The following is a 24,040-nucleotide window of genomic DNA, read 5'->3' on the forward strand; positions in this document are numbered from 1 at the left end:
ATGTTTACATGCAATAGATCCACAGGTCTGCATGATGGTTTATTGCACCAGTCTGGTGCCTGAGTGCTGACTGGTCGTTTATTTACAAATTGCTCGCAGACAGGACCGTGACTGTCAACATCACACGATCAATTCACCAGTGTGACATACAGTATCTCAGTGCCAGCGGACGCTGCAAAGCGAGCGCCGGCATGGGAACAGCAACACTTGGGTCGCTTCAACAGACGGTATAATGGGGAACATTATAAATGAGGTGTATTACGAAGGTCATGGTGTATTACAATTCATGGTGAGGGAGGGCCAGTGATGCATGATTCCAGGACTCAATAGCCTACGCCTATAGTTTAATTGTAGATTTTTCGAAGTAGCTTTACGCTCACTAAATCCAGTGATAAATTAACATATAGCCTACTTGGTGTCTGCTGTGCTCAAAACAAATGGATATGGAAAATCTCTTTGTTAGAAAGTGAAACGCCCAGTGCAAAAGGTGGCGGTAATCATCACAGAAATCCATCTTGAGTGTCCAAAATATTAGAGAGATGCAAGACAAAAATGTAAGCTAAATGGTTTAAACAGATACAAAACGATTAAATAAATGTTACACCTTGCTATGCAAGTTTACACGTGCTTTGGAGCGCACATGTAAACATAGTATCAAGTGGCAAGGTATTTTTGGGGTTAAGAAAATGTGCTATAAACATTTGCGCCGAATATGAACGTTCTCAGGTGAACACTAACCTATGTGCCTAATCATTAATAATAGCACCTGTAACTAATACATTCATAGGTAGTGCAATTTACCATAACGCGTCCACACAGAACGAATGATGACAGAAATCAAAATATGAAGACTCACAGGTTACCCAATGTAACCAGCATATCCTGTGGTGCTGGAGTCAGCCCCCGTACCATAGTCGCACGCCCAGCCTTGTGCCATTAAATTGCTTTTATTCTGCTCGCACGCTTTTCTTTTTATCTCACATTTTTAGTGACCTGGTACCTGAAAAGCTTGCTGGTAAAGTGCCATTGACGACCACAACCATGCGTTTTCATGGCCTGATTGAAGAGGTCAGAGTGTCAGCGCGAGGTGGATGAGCAAGCTGCCGAAACACTGGTGATTCCCTGGGAATCCCACCACATGCGCCGTGGCAACTGAAATAGCGCGCGGGGCGCTCGCTCTCCAGATTGCAAGACAAATTAGAACGGTGCTCATGGGGTCTGGAGAGTCTTGAGGCATTGATAGCAATGAATGCGCACGAAGTTCTTAAACCAATGTATTGTTTGAGATATTGTCTTCTAATTTTCCACCGACACACTATTTAGGCGTTCTCTGCTCACCAAGTGCAGCATCCATAACTTGTTAACTAAATGTTTGAAGGCTCATATGCACACAACGCAGAGCAGAGTCTTGTGTTTCCAACAAGTCTGATGACTAGCCTATGATTCAAACAATTATTAAACATTTAATCAGCGCACTTCAACAGGTAGCAAAATAAATTACCCCACTAATAAAAGCTCCCAATGTCTCTCTCCCTCCACCCATATACCCCTCTTCAGTCGACAACATATTAACATTACAATTGCTTAAGTATATCATATATATATGATATAGAGTTTAAGGAAGATTAAGGAAGATTATTGATTCACTATTCCTTGGCCTGATTTTTAGCACTAATCTGAAAGTCTCGGACTGGAGCCCTGGGCGGTTAAGGCTGTTTCACGCAGAGAGATTAGAGTAGGGATATTCGAGTGTCATACACATTGTAATACAACGCAGGAAACCTGGTGCTTCCTGTCTGGTTTGGTCTCGTTTACAAAATCTAATCTTTCGGTCTGTTTCCTAAGTAGCCAAAATAGCAGTTTAGTCAAGTGGCGTTAAATGATAAGTGAATAACTAGCTCGACATATGGCTAACCATTCTGTATATGATACATCCATATCGGGTTTCAGGGTGGCAATCTGGTGACCCGTGATAACCTGTAGGTGGCCATTTACTGTTTCTCTCCCATTGCATCAGAGCTCATAGCGACAGACAGACAGACAGACAGACAGACAGACAGACAGACAGACAGACAGACAGACAGACAGACAGACAGACAGACAGACAGACAGACAGACAGACAGACAGACAGACAGACAGACAGACAGGCAAAATAAACACACAGGCCTATAATTTAAATTGATTAGTTGGAATCAAGTGTGACATGGGAATAAAATATGCGCTGCTGCATGGGACAAAAAATACCCTGCAGTTCTATGGCTCGTGTCTTGTCTCACCTGCATATGTTACATTTACATTACATTACATTTAAGTCATTTAGCAGACGCTCTTATCCAGAGCGACTTACAAATTGGTGCATTCACCTTATGACATCCAGTGGAACAGTCACTTTACAATAGTGCATCTAAAACTTAAGGGGGGGGGGGGGTGAGAGGGATACTTATCCTATCCTAGGTATTCAAAAAGAGGTAGCCTTAATTGCATTTTTTAAAATCATTTCAGACCTTCATTTTCAAACTGACTTTTGATTTTGAATATGATTATGATTTGCCATAGATAGGTGGTGTGTTAAGCACATTTTGTGTGGGAAATGCGCACTACAAATAAATACATTTAGTATTGGCTATATTATTTGATAGAATCTTGAGCAAATTGATTTAATACTATTGTCACCTATCATTTTACTTACCGGCATGTAAATTGACACAATCTAAAACAATAACCTGAAGAAAAGTTGAAGGTAGAGTAAAGAGTTTCAATTAGCCAATTAGCCTAATAACTGGGAATTTGACACGATATAAGAAGTCAGGTTGAGAATCTAGCCGGGACACTGGGGTTAACTCAATTGGGATTAGTGTCGGGTTAGAGTTTTTAGCAGAGGATCTGTACAGAGTTCTCAGTACTGCCTGGGGGCGTTTGAGTGTAGAGCGATAAGTGCCCCCTACTGGCAATTCAATACCATGCACTTCCAGCAGCATCTGGTCTCCCATCTAGGGATGGAGAGGCCCAACACTCTTGAGTATCAGATTGCCCTGGGGCAGGTTTAAATCCAGATCTAAATAATGTTAGATTATTTTCCCGATATCCTTGGTTAATCCTCCTCCTTGTTCAAATGGAAACGGGAAAGTGAATTAATATTTCAACCAAATGTTATGGGATTATTAGCATTACATTGATTATAAACTACAATGTGGTATCATCGGATGTAATCAAAAAGCAAGGAGGGACCAACATCATTTAAGACGGCACAGGGTTATTTGAACCCACCCAAAAATAAAGGTGAAAAGTTGATCCCTGATGTGAAATTTCACCCATCTGCTCTACCCTATCTTGAAAGGTAAATTATATGTTCATATGCATATCTGAATGTGAATTATTGACAAACAACGGAATTGAACTTTTACACGAACATAGTTTTGATGCACAGTTCCTTTAAATGGAGTAATTTAAGTCGAAATGTAATATACCATCAATGGGGTGCTCCTAATAAAGTTGCAGATAGAAATCTAATGTGTAGAGCTGACCATATTTACCCTACACTTAACGAAAAGTAGGTCCTACCTCGAACCATCAATTGTTCCCATTTTAGAACCTTCGGAAAATGTGTTTTGGTGGTGGTGGGGGGCGGGGGACCCTTTCACCACTAAAATGCTGTTTAACCTTTCTCACCACCAAAGTGTTCTACCTGGAAACAAAAAGGGTTCTCCTATGGGGAAAACGAATAACCCTTTTCTGTTATATACACTCTTAGAAGTAAAGTAGGTCTGTGTCTGTTCTATGCAATACAATTTCTTTTTATCTGAACATTCTGTAACGTTTTCTAGGAAAAGCCCCAGTTGTTTCTGGCCATTGAGGACGCCTGGTGGTCAACAATGATACTATCATAATGTGCAGGTATTTAAACACGGCTTAACCATGTCAAGAGCATGCATACTGTAGCTTCTCCTCCTTTGTACGTCTACATTTTGGGCATCTTTTAATTATACAATAAGTTTTATTTATTTATGTCCCAATATTGCAGATATAATGCTGTTTTTTTGGTCAAGAAGTGGATCATAAATGGCGAGGCATCACATTGAAGAAGAAATGCTCACAACACATCAGAAAACAACTTTGGAGTAGGCCTATTTTAAATTACATTATGGGCACAAAGACACATTCAACTCCATCGTTCATAGAATCAGATGGAGGATTCATCATAAAACAATTTGATGTTCCCAATTATTTGAATGATTCCTTCACTGGCAAAGTGGACAACTTTATGCAGGAAATGCCAACCGTGAACAATGAGCCATCATGTACATGCAACAAAATAAAAATAAAATAAAACCATTTGAATTTTGTAACGTTAGTGTGGGGGAGATGGAAAAATTATGATAATGACAAACCTCCGGACATTGACAACTTAGGTGAGATACCTAAGTTAGATTTCAGTGCAGCCTTTGATATTATTGACCATAACCTTTTGTTGAGAAACCTTGTGTTATGGCTTTTCAAACTCCATATTGTGGATGAAGCGCTATCTAATTGAACTCAAAGGGTTTTCATGAATGGAAGCTTCTCTAATGTCAGACATGTTTAAAGTGTGGTGTACTGCAGGGCAGCACTCTACTCTTTTCTACGTTTACCAATGACCTGCCACTGGCATGAAACAAATCATGTGTGTCCATGTATGCTGATGATTCAACCATATATGCATCAACAACCACAGATAATGAAGTCACTGAAACCCTTAACAAAGAGTTTCAGTCTGTTTAGGAATGGGTGGCCAGTAATAAACCGTCCCTGAACATCTCTAAAACTAGTAGCATTGTATTTGGTTCAAATCATTCCAGAAATTCTAGGCCTCAGCTGAATCTGGTAATGAATGGTGTGGCTGTTGAACAAGTTGAGGAGACTAAATTACTTGGTGTTACCTTAGACTGTAAACTGTCATGGTCAAAACATACAGATTCAATGGTTATAAAGATGGGGAGAGGTCTGGCCGTAATAAAGAGATGCTCTGCTTTTTTGACACCACACTCCACAAAGCAAGTGCTGCAAGGATCTAGTTAAGCTGCAGCTGGCCCAGAACAGAACGTCTAGCTCTTCATCGTAATCAGAAGGCGAATATTACTATGATGCATGCCAGTCTCTTGGATAAGAGTTGAGGAAAGACTGACTGCGTCACTTCTTGATTTTATAAGAAACATTAATGTGTCGGAAATTCAAAATGTTTTGTGTAGTCAACTTACACACAAGCACTGACAAACACACATACCCCACTCAACATGCCACCAGGGATCTTTTCACAATCCCCAGGTCCAGAACAAATTCAAGGAAACATATAGTATTATACAGAGCCATGAGTGCCTGGAACTCCCTTACATCTCATATAGAGCAAGTGAACAGCAAACCTGGTTCCAAAAAACAAATAAATCAAAACCTCACGGCACAATGCCTCGCCCTCATGTGACCTACTTGTTGTGTGTATGTACTGACATGTACAGTGCATTCGGAAAGTATTAAGACCCTTTGACTTTTTATTCTAAAACAAATTAAATACATGTTTTTCTCAATCTACACATACAACCCCATAATGACAAAGCAAAAACAGTTTTTGCAAACGTATAATAAAAAAATTAAAAAAACATAAATACTTTATTTACATACAGTTGAAGTCGGAGGTTTACATACACTTAGGTCAAACTCGTTTTTCAACAACTCCACATGTTTCTTGTTAACAATCTGTAGTTTTGGCAAGTCAGTTAGGACATCTACTTTGTGCATGACAAGTAATTTTTCCAACAATTGTTTACAAACAGATTATTTCACTTATAATTCACTGTATCACAATTCCAGTGGGTCAGAAGTTTACATACACTAAGTTGACTGTGCCAATAAACAGCTTAGAAAATTCCAGAAAATGATGTCATGGCTTTAGAAGCTTCTGATAGGCTAATTGAAATAATTTGAGTCAATTTCAGGTGTACCTGTGGATCTATTTCAAAGCTTACCTTCAAACTCTGTGCCTCTTTGCTTGACATCATGGGAAAATCAATAAGAAATCAGCCAATAACTTTTTAAAAAATGGTCTGGTTCATCCTTGGGAGCAATTTCCAAATGCCTGAAGGTACCATGTTCATCTGTACAAACAATAGTATGCAAGTATAAACACCATGGGACCACGCAGCTGTCATACCACTCAGGAAGGAGACGCGTTCTGTCTTCTAGAGGTGGACATACTTTGGTGCGAAAAGTGCAAATCATTCCCAGAACAACAGCAAAGGACCCTGTGAAGATGCTGGAGGAAACAGGTACAAAAGTATCTATATCAACAGTCAAATGAGTCCTATATCGACATAACCTGAAAGGCCGCTCAGCAAGGAAGAAGACACTGCTCAAAAACCACCATGAAAAAGCCAGACTACGGTTTGCAACTGCACATGGGGACAAGATCATACTTTTCGGAGAAATGTCCTCTGGTCTGATGAAACAAAAATAGATCTGTTTGGACATAATGACCATCGTTATGTTTGGAGGAAAAAGGGGGAGGCTTGCAAGCTGAAGAACCCCATCCCAACCGTGAAGCACAGGGATGGCAGCATCATGTGTTTGGGGTGCTTTGCTACATGAGGGACTGGTGCACTTCACAAAATAGATGGCATCATGAGGAATTTAAAATTATGTGGATATATTGAAGCAACATCTCAAAGATTGGTTACAAACGGGTCTTCCAAATGGACAATGACCCCAAGCATACTTCCAAAGTTGTGGCAAAATGGCTTAAGGACAACAAAGTCAAGGTATTTGAGTGGCTATCACAAAGCCCTGACATCAACTCTATAGAACATTTGTGGGCAGAACTGAAAAAAACGTGTGCGAGCAAGGAGGCCTACAAAGCTGACTCAGTTACACCAGCTCTGTCAGGAGGAATGGGCCAAAATCCACCCAACTTATTGTGGGAAGCTTGTGGAAGGCTACCTGAAATGTTTGACAATTTAAAGGCAATGCTACCAAATACTAATTGAGTGTATGTAAACTTCTGACCCACTGGGAATGTGATGAAAGAAATAAAAGCTGAAATAAATAATTCTCTCTATTATTTTGACATTTCACATTATTAAAATGAATCCTAACTGACCTAAGACAGGGAATTTTTACTAGGATTAAATGTCAGGAATTGTGAAAAACTGAATTTAGATGTATTTGGCTGAGGTGTATGCAAACTTTCAACTTCAACTGTATGTTTTCAGACCCTTTGCTATGAGACCCAAAATTGACTTCAATTGATTGGACATAATTTGGATAGGCACACATCTGTCTATACAAGGTCCCATAGTTGACAATGCATGTCAGAGCAACAACCAAGCCATGGGGTCAAATAAATAGTACATAGCTCTCCGAGACAGGTTTGTGTCAAGCCACAGACCTGGGGAAGGGTACCAAAACATTTCTGCAGCATTGAAGGTCCCCAAAAACACAGTGGCCTGCATCATTCTTAAATGAAAGACGTTTGGAACCATCAAGACTTCCCCTAGAGCTGGCCTCCCAGCCATAATGAGCAATCGGGGGAAAAATGCCTTGGTCAGGGAGGTAACTGTCACGTAGAGTAGGCCAGAAGGCTAAACTGGATAACCTAACCTCTATCAAAATAAAAAGATGGCGGAGCCGCAAAAGTTCTTCTGTGCAAAGGTGTTTATTTACAAGTGATTCCGGAACAAAAAACAACAGTACTGCCATCAACGTCTACCTTATGGGACAGCTTAAAAACAATGCTGCCCCATCCACAGCTCAATCCAAAAAAAAAATGCCTCTCCATGACTGAAAGAGAGGCTCCTTTTGTAGGGCTAGCCCCTCCCCTCAGAACAATTAACCCTAATTAATTAATCAATTAACAATACAAACCTACATTTTCCATGAACTAAACATACGAAAGGATATACATTGCAACACGGTTTTAAACAATATCACAACATAACATTTACAACATTACATCACTACTGACAATATCTTTCAATATGCCCATATGCATTAATGAGCCATTTGGGACAGGCACTATAAAGCCAACCCAATTCCCTTAGCTCGGGTCTTTTTCCAGCATACCCGGTAGCTACAGAGATGGAGAGAGAGGAACAGAACAAACAAACAAACAATGCGCTCATCCACAACATTGATAAGTATAATAATTATTGTATCTCTCAAATATGAACATTGACAAGTGTGAAATGCATGCACCAAGAGAGAAGTTAATTTGTGTGTCGACCCACCTTGTTAACTTATCTTATAATGGTGCAGGGAGGAGTGATGAATATGTGTGTGCGTTAAAGAACCAAATGCTGCCCGCGGCCAGTGACGGACTTCTACGTCACAGTGACCAAGAACCCAATGGCCACTCTGACAGAGCTCCAGAGTTCCTCTGTGGAGTTGGGAAAACCTTCCAGAAGGACAACCATCTCTGTAGGACTCCACCAATCAGGCCTTTATGGTGGAGTGGCCAGACGGAAGCCACTCCTCAGTAAATGGCACATGACAACACACTTGGAGTTTGCCAAAAGGCACCTAAACGACTCTCAGACCATAAGAAACAAAGATTCTCTGGTCTGATGAAACCAAGATTGAACGCTTTGGCCTGAATGACAAGCGTCATGTCTGGAGGAAACCTGGCACCATCCCTGTATTTCAGTGTCATGGACTGAGTGACTAGTCAGGATCGTGGGAAAGGTGAACGGAGCAAAGTACAGAGGGATCCTTGATGAAAACCTTCTCCAGAGCGCTCAGGACCTCAGACTGGGGTGAAGGTTAACCTCCCAACAGGACAACGATCCTAAGCACACAGCCAGACAAGGCAGGAGGGGCTTCGGGACAAGTCTCTGAATGTCCTTGAGTGGCCCAGCGAGAGCCCAGACTTGAACATCTCTGGAGATACCTGAAAATAGCTGTGTAGCAATGCTCCCCATCCAACCTGACAGAGCTTCAGAGGATCTGCAGAGAAGAATGGGAGAAACTCCCCAACTACAGGTGTGCCAAGCTTGTAGTGTCATACCCAAGAAGACTTAAGGCTGTAATTGCTGCCAAAGGTGCTTCAGCAATGTACTGAGTAAAGGGTCTAAATACTTGTGATATTTGTTTATTTTTTGTAAATTAGCAAACATTTCTAAAAACCTGTTTTTTCTTTGTCATTACGGGGCATTGTGTGTAGATTTGAGGGGGGAAAACAATTTCATCGATTTTAGAATAAGGCTGTAACGTAACTGAATACTTTACGAATGCACTGTATGTGTGACTGATAGATGCACACACACTACATGTTAATGTTTTTAAATGAAAGTATTTCGTATGATCTTTTTCGTTATGTGTCGGACCCAAGTAAGACTAGCAGTCGCCATTGGGGTCGGCTAATGGGGATCCTAATAAATCAAATAAAAAAATGAAATCAGCGGCACCGATTGGTCAAGACAGAAAAATAACATCAGGCTGACTGAAAAATGGAATCAGTCAGTGCAAATGAATACATGGTCAAGACCGGGAACAGAGTTCATAATTATTTTATTCTGTGTTCATATGTATGCACATATAATCCCTATACAATACAACATAAGATCAGAGTAGCATGACAGACCACTAAAACAGAATCCAAACAGTAAAAAAATGAAATCATCAATAAATAAATAGTTAAATAAATAAACTAATACAAGTATAAATTAGGTATAGATTTTGTATTTCTAATATTGTCTGCATGCTTAAAGGAACATCCTCATGTATAATTTCTGTACAAACACACACATGGCTATTTTCAAGTACAAGTGTTGTTTTGACTATGTACATTATGTTCATGAGGCTACTTGACCGTATTGAAGAAAGGCCAACATATCAAACAAGGAAATTAGGAAGCACTTTAAGAGACCCACACTCAAACACACACACTCACCTCTAAACACTGATGGACACACACACACACACACACACACACACACACACACACACACACACACACACACACACACACACACACACACACACACACACACACACACACACACACACACACACACACACACACACACACACACACACACACTAGGAGACCCTGATTTGACAGACTGAATTTCCATCTCTTCCTGAGAAATAACAGAGCTAAGCCTGCTCAACCACAGTCACATGGCATTCCAGGAGTCCATTTGGGATTACACTAACATACCAAGAAACAGTTTACTAATATAATTAAGCCACCGAACTTGCTACTGGAAAGACATTGTTAAGAAATGAAACAACTTGCATTCCAGAGATGTTTTTTAGTGTCCCCCTCTAAGTGCTTAGGGTTTTTCATATTGGGCTGCTTATCACAACAAAGATCCTCACTTGTCATACACATCTACTTTAGACACCTGTCTGAATTTACAGAAGGGAAATCACCAGGACGAGTTAAGTACATGTATCAAAGAAAATTGTCTCTAGTTGTCCTTGTACCATTAATGATTAAAATGTTTAAACAGATAGTGATTCTCTAGAATAAGCAACTATGTCTTTACAATTGACAGCATCGACAGACAAATCCAACAGAATTGGCTACAGAAAGGAAGGAATCCTCTTTATCTAAAATCTCTGATCTTTACAGATGGGGCTTCAAAACCAAAGTGTTCAGTTGTTTTACACATTTACTTGATCTGATTTCAAATGAATATTGCTTAAGCATAATATACCCTGTTTGTATGCCAATTATGTTACAACCCCCCCCCCACAAAAAAAAATATTGAGAAGGTTGAATGGGGCATCAAGCAAGGGATTCTGTTTGGCCCATGCTTAGGTAAAAGTAAAAATATCTAAAGAAACCAAACACTCAAACATACTTATTTGCTATCTTTTAGGATATCAACAGGTTAAGAATGCTATACATTTCACAAGATCATGATTTATGTTACTCAGGTGTGGGTAAAAGTGATACACTTTTTAAAAGAAGGATCACGAAGGAGTCATCTTCAAGCGAGGATCTATGTTACATCGATGGAAACAAGACCAGGATCAAATTTGATGATTGAGACAAGAATATGTAAAAGAAACAACTATACTGTTGGCATTTCTCTTCCCACTACAGAGAAAATAGTTAGTGTGGTTATATTACAAAATCTGTGTGGGTCTGTGTGCTCACAGGAACCATACCGTTAAAAGTATATGTGTGCGTTTACCTGTGTGTGAGATCTAGCGGTGTGTGAGATGTAAGTGAATCTGTCTGTATGGGTAGTGATGAAGATGTGCCTGCCGCGGAGCTCATAGCCTGGTCTGGGCCTCAGGGATATAGATCTCGATGCTGTCTGCACTCTCGGTGGCTGAGTTCTGCCGCACCGACGCGGCTCGCTTGGCGGCCATCAAGCGCTTGCGCGCATCCAGGCGCTGCTTCTCTGAGCTCTCCAGGGACCTATCGCGGGCCAGGGGAGGGTGACCTTTTGGGGGTTTCTTTGGCACAGGAGGGGGGATCCGTCTCTCCTGAACAGGGATGACAAATAGTCAGTTAGCCCTCGGGGGGAGGGGGGACAGGAGCGTAGACAGCATTAGTACACCTATAGCAGCACACGGCTAGCGCTACAGATAGACAACCACACACGACGCAGCGGCGGGGGGCGACTGACTGCATGAGGTACGGTGGCCCAGCGAGGTCAGGCCCCGTGGTGCGTGCCAGATGGAATGACTTCTCAAAACCAGCTCACTGTCGACAAGAACAACAGAACAAAAACATGGAGAAGCGGTCAGGAAATCAATAGTATAAGATGCAACAGCCATGATACTGTACAGTAACAACATCTTTCCAGTCGCTAATACAACAAATTACAGGAAATGGCAACATTCAACTTTTGGGTGTGAGGTGTTTCACTGTGTTAAATGATTGTGTATAAAACTGAATGAATATGATGGTGTATAAAACTATTGATGGCATATAAGTTGCAATGTGTGATTCACGCCATGTGAAGCACTTAAAGGTATGCAGTATATCTCATAAACCCTCTAGACCAGTGGTCACCAACCGGTCGATCTCCAAGGTATTCCTAGTCGAGCACCAAACATTTCTGTAAAAACCCCAATGATAAAGCCTTGCGTTCCTATTTTTATTTATTTATTCATGCTGTTGGCAGTAGGTGCACTTGATTCTGCAGCCCTAGTGCCGGGAAGGCAAAGTGTTCCCATTTTTTAACTATTTCATGTGTCTGAAGGGAGAACTCCATCTACCCAGCAGGCCCAGAGAGCAAATCAAGTGCACCTATAGGCCTACCACTGGCGAATCAAACTGTCTGCACAGTTTCATCAAGCCATAGACTGTAAAAAGAAGACTCGATCGCACAGAAAAATCAATACTGTGAGATTTCAAATGGTTTAAAAACATGAGACTCAACGAATACAGCAAAGAGCTGCTGTTTTTATGAGCAAAAGCTCATGTTTAAGTTGTTATTCAGTAATTTCAACACTTAAAATGCACGTTCTCCCTACTTCCACTTACGCTACAAACAGCACTGCCGCTGCATTAAAGGAGTAGCCTCTAGCAAAGTGTTCCCATAAGCTTGCATTGTTATTATTAGCGACTTGTGTCTTTTTTAATATCCAGGAATATTTAACTTTCTCTGGTTTTAGGAGTAACATGGATTGGTCCATGAGGCAGAAATAATGCAGTGCCACTTGAGTTTCGCCATCAACTGAAGGACTGCGTCCCCTTTTGTCAGCGACGGGAGGGACAGCAGAGGGACAGTGATTCGGGTGAGAGACAGCCTCACTGCTGTTCTCTCCCTCCCCTCAGACTGACCATCAGATGCAGGCCATCAGTCAGCTGTGCATCACAGGTAATACAACAAAGTATCTATTACCAGTGTGATCATATACCTCCATTTAAAAAAATATAATTTAACGATAGTCTGAGAAGAACAACATTGGCAGGGCAATTCAAGGATTAAAATTATGCAATGATAATGTTTTGGGTGTATAGCCTACTGCACACATCTCATTGCTACAGACCTGTTTTAAAATGGTTAATGTTGCATAGGCTTACGATCTCAAATTGTATTTTGACTCATGAAGTGATCTGGACTCAGAAAAGGTTGGTGACGACTGATCTAGACAAAAGTAATTTGTTGCCAAACCAGAGAAAATCATTGATACAGTATGTTATTAATAAATAATAATTGTGAAGTTACAACAGCAATACTAGATCATGCAATGAGTTGAAGCTACTGATTTGTTTCTGCATGATCAGTATATCTTGGCTGGTCGGAATGATGAGCTGAGTCTCCATTGACTTAGACAGCACAGACAGATACTAGCTGGTCCTGGATGCCTGTTTTACCTTTCTCTCCGGGGGGTCCAGGGGCTTCCAGTTGTTGGCCCTCAGCTGGTGCAGCTCATCAAACTTCAGGCTGATGTTCTCGATGGACAGCTGGAGCATGTCCCAGAAACCAGCCAGGTCCTGAGAGATGGGCCGCGGGCGGGCGTTGGGGTTCTGATCCCAGATCAGTAAAAAAGGGAAGAACGAAACAGAGTTTTACCTCAGATTTTATGTGAAGAACAGGGGGAGTCAAAGGAAACTGAAGAACTAGAAGAGTCGCACACCAGGTTCTCCTCACAAAGTTCCCTGAACTGCTGGAACTTCTGTGACATCAGGAGCTGAGCACTTCCTACGGCAAGCCTCATTTTCCCCAAGACTGTAGAGAGGAAGATATTGTAAATACAGATCAGATCACACAGGGAGAAATCAGAGGACTGTCTCATTGTAATGGCTGGAATGAGGCCACCTAATTGTACCTATCACAAGTACAATTATGCACAACTACACGGCACTAGCCTCCACTGCTCTCACACAATTGTGATAGGTAGTAGTGTAAATGCTTTTGGACAGGCCAGACTCACTGTCATCCGGCAGGTCGTTCTCCTGTTCGTCCTGCTTCATCTGTCTGCACCAGCCCTTCATGCGGTCCGTCTCGGCCTGCAGCAGCTTGAGGAACCAGCGTCCGTCCCTCTGGCACACAGACTTCTGGACTACCTCCAGGGGATCTTCAGTCACACTGTCGATCCAGGGGTCAGGCGGGGGCAGGATGGACGGGTCGAAGCACATGTCATCGTAGTCGTCTGAGGTACAGGCGTGGTAGTGGTTGCCCGAGCCTTGGATGCTGACGGTGGAGGCAGAGGCTGGCGAGGTGGCGGCTTCGCGGGAGTACTTGCGGGACACAGAGCCTGAGAAGGGCAGGTCTGCTTCTGGGGAGTCCAGGGGGCTGTCTAATATGTCAGGCATGTCCAGGTCTGCCTGTACTGCTGCCGTTACACTGTTGGAGCGGATGAACTGCCGGTATCTGCCAACAGGGGGAGATATACATCAGTGCTCAGTCTGAGGTGACCTGACTAGGAAAAACTTGAACCTAATTTAAGGCTTTACATAAGGTGCAGAGTTTTTCTGGCCAGGTCACAATGTGGTCAGAAGAACTTAAGGCCCTGCATTTGCTCTGAAACTACCAGTACTGCAATATTCTATTCTCCAACCATTCTGATGGATGGAAGGTTCATTTTACCACATTTTGAGCCAATCCATGGTACCATGAATGAACATCCCACACAGAGTGTTAGTGTGTGAGGTGTACAGAGACACAGAGTAAGGGAACGGAAGGGGCCCTAGGCTGCAGTCATCACGGAGCAAGCCTACTACTCTAAAACACCCACCAGCCATGACTATTCCTTTAGAGGGAGCGCCCTTCACTGCAGACACAGCAGAGCTGTACAAGAACTGCCTCACGATGCCGATGACTATCGCTGCTATATTTGTCCTATTCAACACATAGGGTGGAGCAGAACACACGCAGCACAAGGAAGAAATATACAATAAGGTGTATAACGTGAATAATTTCACTCTGATTCATATTCAAACTCTCACAGTATTTAGTATGACTAAGCTGCTGTAGTGGGCAGTCAGTGCTCCTCATTAACAGACAGAAGTTGAAGAAACCAGCTGCAGTCAGCTACTTTAAAGTCTACCCAGTCTATTTCTCCAACTTTTATCTCCAGTATCAAAAATTAGAGAATAATCTTGTGAGTGAGAGTAGGCGTTTGGTTTGCCTCATCAGACTGCAGTCGCAGGTGAGCTGGAGATGACTCAGCTGAAGTCACTGAAGATGCGTCACCGGCAAGGCCAACAGACAAACACAACTCACTCACCATTTCCTTTTCAGAGAGACGGGGCAGGAAATGCCATAGTTCCAAATGTCTGTTTTGCTAGCGCAGCTGTTCCACCATATTGACAACCCTAGGCACAAGCTGCTTCTCCCAGCAACCCTAGACTCACTTAGTAACAGCCTTCATTTGTAAATGGATGGCTTTCTCTGGACATTCACACAAAAAGGTCATGAAGGCAAGAAACAGTGAAGGACTGACATTCTGAACTGACTGATCGAGAGAAAGCGAGAGAGAGACTCACCCCCTCTCGTCCTCCACTTGGACCCCAATTGATTGGTACTTGGACTGGTCTTCCATCTCCAGAGCTTCCTCTTCTGGCCCATCCACCTGGACATGAAATTATCCAAAAAACGAATTCACCTATAAACTAGACATCTATTTTTCAGTCACTAAGATATCCAGAACACCAGGGTGAAGTAATGTAAACATGTGCCACTAGAGGACAGTATAGAGCAAGATTAGAACCTGTCAACACAGAAAGGGGATGAGGATCCAGTCTCTCAAAACGTGACTCGTGTGTCAACTAATTAATTTCTTATTATTCCCATATCAGATCAAACAAAATGTTAAACGACACCAGAAAAGTGGTTGTGAGGTAGTGTCTACCACAGACCTGGATGCCGATGGACAGCTGGCACTTGGCCCGCCTGGCCTGCTCCTTCCTGCTGTCCTCCGTGATATGGGCCAGGGCCGAGGTGGTGGTGGTGATGGTGATGCTGCTGTTTGCAACATGCTGGCTAGCAGGGCCGTGGACCTGGGCGTTGGCCGCCTCAATGGCTGCCGTTAGGGCCTTCATGCTGTCGATGCTCTCTGTTGAGTTAGACAGGCCTGACTGGATGGTCATGTCTCCCTGCTGGTGACTATCCCTGCCCCCCTGGCCATGGCCATCCATGTAGGCATCCTGGGCCGACTCGGTGCTGCTCTGGGCTGTGATGGAGATGAAGGGTTTGGAGGTGCGGGGCGGCACCGGGGGTGGGGTCTTCTTATAGGTTGTGATGCATGATGACACTGTGGGGAACCATGGGAGAGGTAAAGTACTTGCGAGGGGGATATTTAACACACACATGTCATAGCTTTCTAACATATCAAAGTAGGAATGTATATTCTACTCTCCCGCTGTGGACAGGTTTTTGATGTTCTCATACACACAGTCAAATCTATAGGTGATCAGGGGAGGGCAACAAGTCTCATTGATGAAGAGGGAACATGGTACAATCTAAAAAGGTAATGGTGATAGTAGTGGTAGAGGTCTGCGAGCAAATTTATAGAAAGACATGAATAAAACACAAGGGTTTTTTATTCCTACTCTTTCTACCTCTCTCTACCACACTCACCCTATTTTTAAAGTTTGTGATAGCTTGGTTTTGTGATGGCTTACACAATCTAGTCAAGAGTTAACTGCTCATTACAAAATGTGCAATTACACCAAAAATAATGAGGGTTAGTCATTCATGTAAAAGTAGAGTGAAACACCAAAGCACAGCAAATGAACAGTGGAGTTTCTCATAGAGTGCGGAACTGTGAGATGGTAAATCATGTAACACAAATGAGCAGACAGACAATACTATGCATTCGGAAAGTATTCAGACACCTCCATTTCCCCCCATTTTCTTATGTTACAGCCCTATTCTAAAAGGGATTACATCTACACACAATTCCCCATAATGACAATTCAAAAACAGGTTTGTAGACATTTTTGCAAATATATATTTATTTTTTAAAACTGAAATATTACATTTACATAACTATTTAGACCCTTTACTTAGTACTTTGTTGAAGCACCTTTGCCAGTGATTACAGCCTCAAGTCTTCTTGGGTATGACACTACAAGCTTGGCACACCTGTATTTGGGGAGTTTCTCCCATTCTTCTCTGCAGATCCTCTCAAATTTTGTCAGGCTGGATGGAGAGCGTCGCTGCGCAGCTATTTTCAGGTATCTCCAGAGACGTTCGGTCGGGTTCAAGTCCGGACCCTGGTCCGGGCTTTGTCCCAAAGCCACTCCTGCATTGTCTTGGCTGTGTGCTTAGGGTCGTTGTGCTGTTGGAAGCTGAACCTTCTCCCCAGTCTGAGGTCCTGAGCGCCCTGGAGCAGGTTTTCATCAAGGATCTCTCTGTACTTTGCTTCGTTCATCTTTCCCTCGATCCTGACTAGTATCCCAGTCCATTCCACTGAAAAACATACCCATATGTGTGCCTTTCCAAATCATGTCCAATCAATTGAATTTACCACAGGAAATTGAAGAAACATCTCAAGGATGATCAAATGGAAACAGGATGCATCTCAGCTCAATTTCGAGTCTCATAGCAAAGGATCATCATACTTATGTAAATAAGGCATTTCTGTTTCTTTATATTGATTGAATTTTCCAAAATGTCTAAAAACGTGTTTTCGCTTTGTCATTATGGGGTATTGTGTCTATTGCTGAGGATTTAAAAAAAGTTCCATTTTAGAATAAGGCTGTAACATAACAAAATGTGGAAAAAGTCAAGGGGTCTGAATACTTTCCCAAAGGCACTGTACAGAGAAAAACGTCGTACTTCTATCCATAGAAACATCAATACAGGTCCAACTGTACATCAATACAGGTCCAATTGTACAAGAAAAATGCTTTTCAATTGAGTTCTTAAATGAATGTTTCACTTGTGAGAAATATTGGGATCGTCTCCAGCACATATTAGATATTTTATTCCATGGCAAGCTAACAAAGTGAAGTGTCTGTGGAGGAATGATCCATGTAGGGCGGCAGGATACTTATGTTACGTCGATGGAGAGAGTCTAGGCCCAGCCCCAGGATTCTGTCTGCTTTGACAAGTACTTCAAAACGCAAACTCTGACAGGACTGAATAAATAGCACCATGCCCTCAGACCACACAGAAGCAAAGAACAGTCTCTCTCTCTCTTTATCTCTCATACACAGACACACACCAACTCATGATCTCTTTTGACATCGCCACTTCTAAAACTTTCACGATAGAAATCAACTGTCTGGCTTTGTTTTTGATGAGCGATGGCTGGCAGGGAGAGGGAGAAGGAGCACAGACACCACCAGCTCTGACAAACTGTGGAGCTTATTAGTGTGTAGCAGTGACCCTGCTGCACTCCGCCCCCTCTGTCCCTGGACCCCCCCTGGCCATGCTGCCTGTACTGTATCTATTACACACACAAATAATCCAGAATTTGTCAAACAAAGCCTATTGTGCTGTAGAGACAATACTCAATACAGAATACACATAGTATGCTGTTAGGCAGAATACACATATTATGTTGTTAAATCAATAGCCTCCTAGTAGCAGGTCCTTCCAGGGTTGTGTATGACATATACTCCCCTCCATATGCATTTGGACAGTGAAGCTAATGTATTCTTAATTTGGCTCTATACAACACCATTTTGGATTTGAGCTCAAATTTTTCACATTTTTATTTTATTTTTTATTTCACCTTTATTTAACCAGGTAGGCTAGTTGAGAACAAGTTCTCATTTGCAACTGCGACCTGGCCAAGATAAAGCATAGCAGTGTGAACAGACAACACAGAGTTACACATGGAGTAAACAATAAACAAGTCAATAACACAGTAGAAAAAAAAGAAAGTCTATATACATTGGGTGCAAAAGGCATGAGGAGGTAGGCGAATAATTACAATTTTGCAGATTAACACTGGAGTGATAGAAGATCAGATGATCATGTACAGGTAGAGGTATTGGTGTGTAAAAGAGCAGAAAAGTAAATAAATAAAAACAGTATGGGGATGAGGTAGGTAAAATTGGGTGGGCTATTTACCGATAGACTATGTACAGCTGCAGCGATCGGTTAGCTGCTCAGATAGCAGATGTTTGAAGTTGGTGAGGGAGATAAAAGTCTCCAACTTCAGCGATTTTTGCAATTCGTTACAGTCACAGGCAGCAGAGAACTGGAACGAAAGGCGGCCAAATGAGGTGTTGGCTTTAGGGATGATCAGTGAGATACACCTGCTGGAGCGTGGGTGGGTGTTGCCATCGTGACCAGTGAACTGAGATAAGGCGGAGCTTTACCTAGCATGGACTTGTAGATGACCTGGTGCCAGTGGGTCTGGCGACGAATATGTAGCGAGGGCTAGCTGACTAGAGCATACAGGTCGCAGTGGCGGGTGGTATAAGGTGCTTTAGTAACAAAACGGATGGCACTGTGATAAACTGCATCCAGTTTGCTGAGTAGAGTGTTGGAAGCTATTTTGTAGATGACATCGCCGAAGTCGAGGATCGGTAGGATAGTCAGTTTTACTAGGGTCAGTTTGGCGGCATGAGTGAAGGAGGCTTTGTTGTGAAATAGAAAGCCAACTCTTGATTTGATTTTCGATTGGAGATGTTTGATATGAGTATGGAAGGAGAGTTTACAGTCTAGCCAGACACCTAGGTACTTATAGATGTCCACATATTCAAGGTCGGAACCATCCAGGGTGGTGATGCTAGCGTTTAAGAGTAGTTGGAGGCCACGGAAGGAGTGTTGTATGGCATTGAAGCTCGTTTGGAGGTTAGATAGCACGGTGTCCAAGGACGGGCCGGAAGTATACAGAATGGTGTCGTCTGAGTAGAGGTGGATCAGGGAATCGCCCTCAGCAAGAGCAACATCATTGATATATACAGAAAAAAAGAGTCGGCCAGAGAATTGAACCCTGTGACACCCCCATAGAGACTGCCATATGAGGCGGCAGTACATAATGTCACCTTTTACTTGAGGGTATTTTCATACATATCTGTTTTACCATTTAGAAATGAACGCTCTTTATGTATCTAGCTCCCCATTTGAGGAAAAATATGTTTTTAATCAAATTCACTGTCAATGCTACATCAAGTTTGCGACTATACAAACTTGTTGGATGCATTTGCAGGTTGTTTTGGTTGTGTTTCAGATTATATTTTTGCCTAACAGCAAGTGAATTGTTAATAAATGTATTGTGTCATTTTGGAGAAACTTTATTTGTGAGTAACAATAGAAGATGTTTCTGAACACACATACCATGGTTATGGATATGATTATGGATAATCATGGTAGCATTCACATTAATGTAGAAGTGTTCAGAAAGTTACAAAAGACACAAAGACCATTCACCCACCCACCCCACAAAAAACAAACCTCCCATTATTGGTAATGGTGAGAGGTTTTGTTTTGTTGTAGCCTCTAACCTTCTCACTCATTATTAGTAATTCATTACTGATTTGTCTTAATCATGGCATTATCTGGATTAATTCAGAAGTGTTCAGGAACATCTTATCTACTCACTGAGAAAGAAAATTACACCAGTCATCACTCAGTTCCTATTGGGTAAAACATGACCCAAAAGTTTTTAGGACTATCCAATCTAATCATCACATTAGGAATGGCGCACGTGTGCAGACGGTTTACGTACCATGTAGCCCTGCTCTGTCTTACATGGAACCCTAATCGGCTGCACGCGTGCGCCATCATGCATAAATGTATTTTGTCTCCCCACACCAAATGCGATCTTTTATTTATTTACCTTTATTTAACTAGGCAAGTCAGTTAAGAACAAAGTCTTATTTTCAATGACGGCCTAGGAACAGTGGGTTAACTGCCTGTTCAGGGGCAGAACGACAGATTTGTACCTTATCAGCTCGGGGGTTTGAACTTGCAACCTTCCAGTTACTAGTCCAACGCTCTAACCACTAGGCTACCCTGCCGCCCCGATCATAACACGCAGGTTAAAATATCAAAACAAACTCTGAACCAATTATATTAATTTGGGGACAAGTCGAAAAGCATTAAACATTTATGGCAATTTAGCGAGCTAGCTTGCACTTGCTAGCTAATTTGTCCTGGGATATAAACATTGAGTTCTTATTTTACCTGAAATGCACAAGGTCCTCTACTCCACCAATTAATCCACACATACATGGATACTGAATCGTTTCTAGTCAACTCTCCTCCTTCCAGGCATTTTCTTTGACTTTATATTGCAATGGGCAACTTTCATAAATTACGTGCATTACCCCCACTGACTTATTTCGTCTTTCAGTCACCCATGTGGGTATAACCAATGAGATGGCACGTGGGTACCTGTTTAGGAGTTGCAGGACTTGCAGCGTGATCTGCGTCAGAAATAGAACTGACTTCTATTTTAGCCCTTGGCAACGCAGAATAATATAGATATCTAAATTTATTTTGCAACGCCTCGTGCATGCCACGCAAGCGGTATAGTCAGCCTGTTAGAGGACAGGCTGAATGACACTGACACTACCAAGAAGACCAATCCCGGCCAGATAACTAGTCTCCATTTCACGGACAGGCAGCATAGATCTGTGTGTTCCCTCTCTAAAGGCTCACACATCACACCGAATGTGGATCTAGCGTTCATCTGCAAATTTTCTCAGTGCACTGTGTGTTAGTGACCACCCAAAATTTTACATGTGATTCTACATGTGGAATCGGTGCGCAGTCGGTTCACAAATTACGTTCAGCGATGTTAAGTACTTTCAACCAGCAAACACCATTGGTGTGTCTGAGCCCTAAGTTTGTGTGTTCCCTCCCTTATACACAAGAACAGACCGAAATACAGAGATGGATGTGTGATATAGCACAGGAGCTATGTGGAATTCTTATTTTTTTCTATTCAGCCATGCAGGTAGTGTAGGTGGAAGTATGTAAATTCTTGTGAGTCATATCGTATGTCTATGTTTATACGTTGCACATCTGGCTTCAGGGAAGAGAACACTCATTAGCTAAGTACAATGTTATGCACCATGATCTAATCAGGATCTTCCTACAGTGGAAACAACAACCACAGCAACAACAAACATGGCTGCTTACAAAACAAGTGTTACTTGAGTTATTGATACCATCCTTACCTTCACTATTCTCCGTCACCAGCACAGTGTGGAAATGAAATTAAGATATGATTCAATTAAGATATAAGTAAGAACCCAAGAGAACGGATGGAGAACTTGAGTGTGTATGACTCAGCGTCTTTTTATTGAGAGAGAGAGATAATCCATCATAATTGCGTCAGTAAGAGCTAAATATGAAGATGTAGGAGTAGGTCACATATGCTATAAACCACGCTGGAGGTTACTGTGGACCAGGGCATCCATTGTAACACAAAGTACCATGACAACCATTTTACCATGACAACCATTTCCCTTTAATTGCCCACAATGTTGTCACTTTCTTCTCTGTGCTGTGCCTCTATGCACTGTATCTTTTTAAAGATCTCCATGGTACTGTACATGTTCTGGTTCACGATGTGAAGCAGAAAAAACATTAGAAGACTTCAAAACAGCCCCAATCCTCCACCGCCACTGCAGGAATCTATGTAAAGATCAGCTTTAGCTCCATAAAGCCATTGGACTAACTGCTAAACATGTACTGCAGTGCATAGTAAAGATGATCCCATATTAACCCATGTAACATGCTTACAAACCCTGTCATTCAGGAATCTAATGCCATTCCTTAACCATTTTCAAATAATAATAAAAATCAACTTTTTCCCATATGCATCTCATCTCGTCTGTTCCAGTCCGCAGTAGGAAGTAGCTGTCAACAGATTCACAGTTTCAGCAGAATATTCAAGTATTCCTTGACAGGGTCAGAGTGGAGGCAGAACCCCTCGTGTGTGTTGGCACACGCAGCGTCAGCGGAAGGAAAGACGGGCTCATTCATGCCCTGCTAGGCTGGAGGTTAACTGTGGTTGACAGACAGGCAGGAGCCAGGGCAGGGCCGGAGGGTGATGAATGAGGCCTTCTAGCCGTAGAACACAGATGGGTCATTCACTCAGGCTGCCTTGGGGGAATGATCTCAGTCCATGGTGGACTTCTTTCTGGGAATGAGGCATGGAGACAGGCCCCACATGACTCCGATCTCCAGCTATAACCAGTGTTGTTTACACTGTACGACAGCGTCTGAGGAAATAATAGTCGAGGGTAAGATGACGGCTATTTGTATTCTACTGCCGAGCTTGGCTTGCTGGAGATGAAGGTCACTATTTTTTAAATAGTTTGTAAGTGTAAATGCATTGCCTCTTGAAGAATGTATTATCAGCTGGCAGTTGTAGAAACACTGTAAATGTCGCTGAAACACCTGACTACACTAGAACAACTAGTGCTTTGAGAGTGCTTTCTTTCCCAAAACACTGATCCCTACACTGAGTACCACCAGTACCTACACTCTATTCTCTAAGTCCAGGGGACATCCTCTTGTAACAGCTCTGACTGCACAACTCCTGAGCTGTAACAGTATCCCCTCCTCATTTCGCTCTTTCTCTCCTCATCGCTCACTCCTCTGCTGTATGTATGAGCCAGCAGGAGTCCTAGGGCTCAGCTTGCACCAGTATTACACAGATGTCATGTACAATCACCCATATCTACTCTCAGCAGCAGCAGCACTCACACCCACTCACCGCTACACACCAAAGGCCTCTTGGCATCCCATCATCTTAGCTGTTTAGGGAAACACGTCAATCACACACATCAGTCTCACAGATTAGTAAGGATGGGAGGATGGATGGAAAACACTTTCACAAGAATCATGGGATTAAGAAGCTTTATATCTGATCTGCCGCGTACTGTATGGAAAAATATAGCCTCGCTTTCCAGGCTTCCTCAAGTGATTAACAAGACTTGGAAGGATGGCATCACAAGTCTAGTAAAATATGACACAAATAATCAAGAATCACATGGTAATTCATCAGATAAACAGAATAAATTTTATCTGACCTACAAGGCTTCCTTGTAAATTGCATTCACCTAAAATAACCTAGAAACCTGAGTTACAACTTTGAACTATGCCCATCTCCTGCTTTCCATTCCCTTAGGCAGATGGTATGTCTCAGGGAGGCAGACTCAGAGCCATGTACGAGGGGTAGAGGTGC

The 24,040-nt window shown here is 42.3% G+C and overlaps 1 protein-coding gene and 1 long non-coding RNA gene across 9 annotated transcripts in view; one reads left to right on the forward strand and one right to left on the reverse strand.

Moving 5' to 3' along the window:
• Nucleotides 1–4,653, forward strand: part of LOC124041836 — a 48,022-nt gene extending 43,369 nt beyond the window's left edge. For all 3 annotated transcript variants that reach the window (XR_006839997.1, XR_006839996.1, XR_006839998.1), the window contains 2 exons: nt 3,826–3,895; nt 4,023–4,653. This is a non-coding gene — a long non-coding RNA (uncharacterized LOC124041836). The remainder of the gene's footprint in view (nt 1–3,825; nt 3,896–4,022) is intronic.
• A 4,859-nt stretch (nt 4,654–9,512) lies between these two features.
• LOC124041834 (disks large-associated protein 1-like) overlaps nt 9,513–24,040 on the reverse strand; it is a 119,672-nt gene continuing 105,144 nt past the window's right edge. For 4 of the 6 annotated variants that reach the window (XM_046359895.1, XM_046359897.1, XM_046359898.1 and 1 more), the window contains 6 exons: nt 15,795–16,189; nt 15,423–15,508; nt 13,868–14,307; nt 13,571–13,662; nt 13,308–13,472; nt 9,513–11,464 (listed from right to left, as the gene is read on the reverse strand). In XM_046359895.1, the coding sequence (XP_046215851.1) occupies nt 11,249–11,464; nt 13,308–13,472; nt 13,571–13,662; nt 13,868–14,307; nt 15,423–15,508; nt 15,795–16,189 (1,394 nt within the window). In that variant the 3' untranslated portion in view covers nt 9,513–11,248. Of the gene's footprint in view, nt 11,685–13,307; nt 13,473–13,570; nt 13,663–13,867; nt 14,308–15,422; nt 15,509–15,794; nt 16,190–24,040 lie in introns of all 6 variants that reach the window. The other 2 variants (XM_046359896.1, XM_046359899.1) reach the window with 2 other exon arrangements.

The sequence above is a fragment of the Oncorhynchus gorbuscha genome, linkage group LG08 (genome assembly GCF_021184085.1).
Source record: "Oncorhynchus gorbuscha isolate QuinsamMale2020 ecotype Even-year linkage group LG08, OgorEven_v1.0, whole genome shotgun sequence".
NCBI lineage: Eukaryota > Metazoa > Chordata > Actinopteri > Salmoniformes > Salmonidae > Oncorhynchus > Oncorhynchus gorbuscha.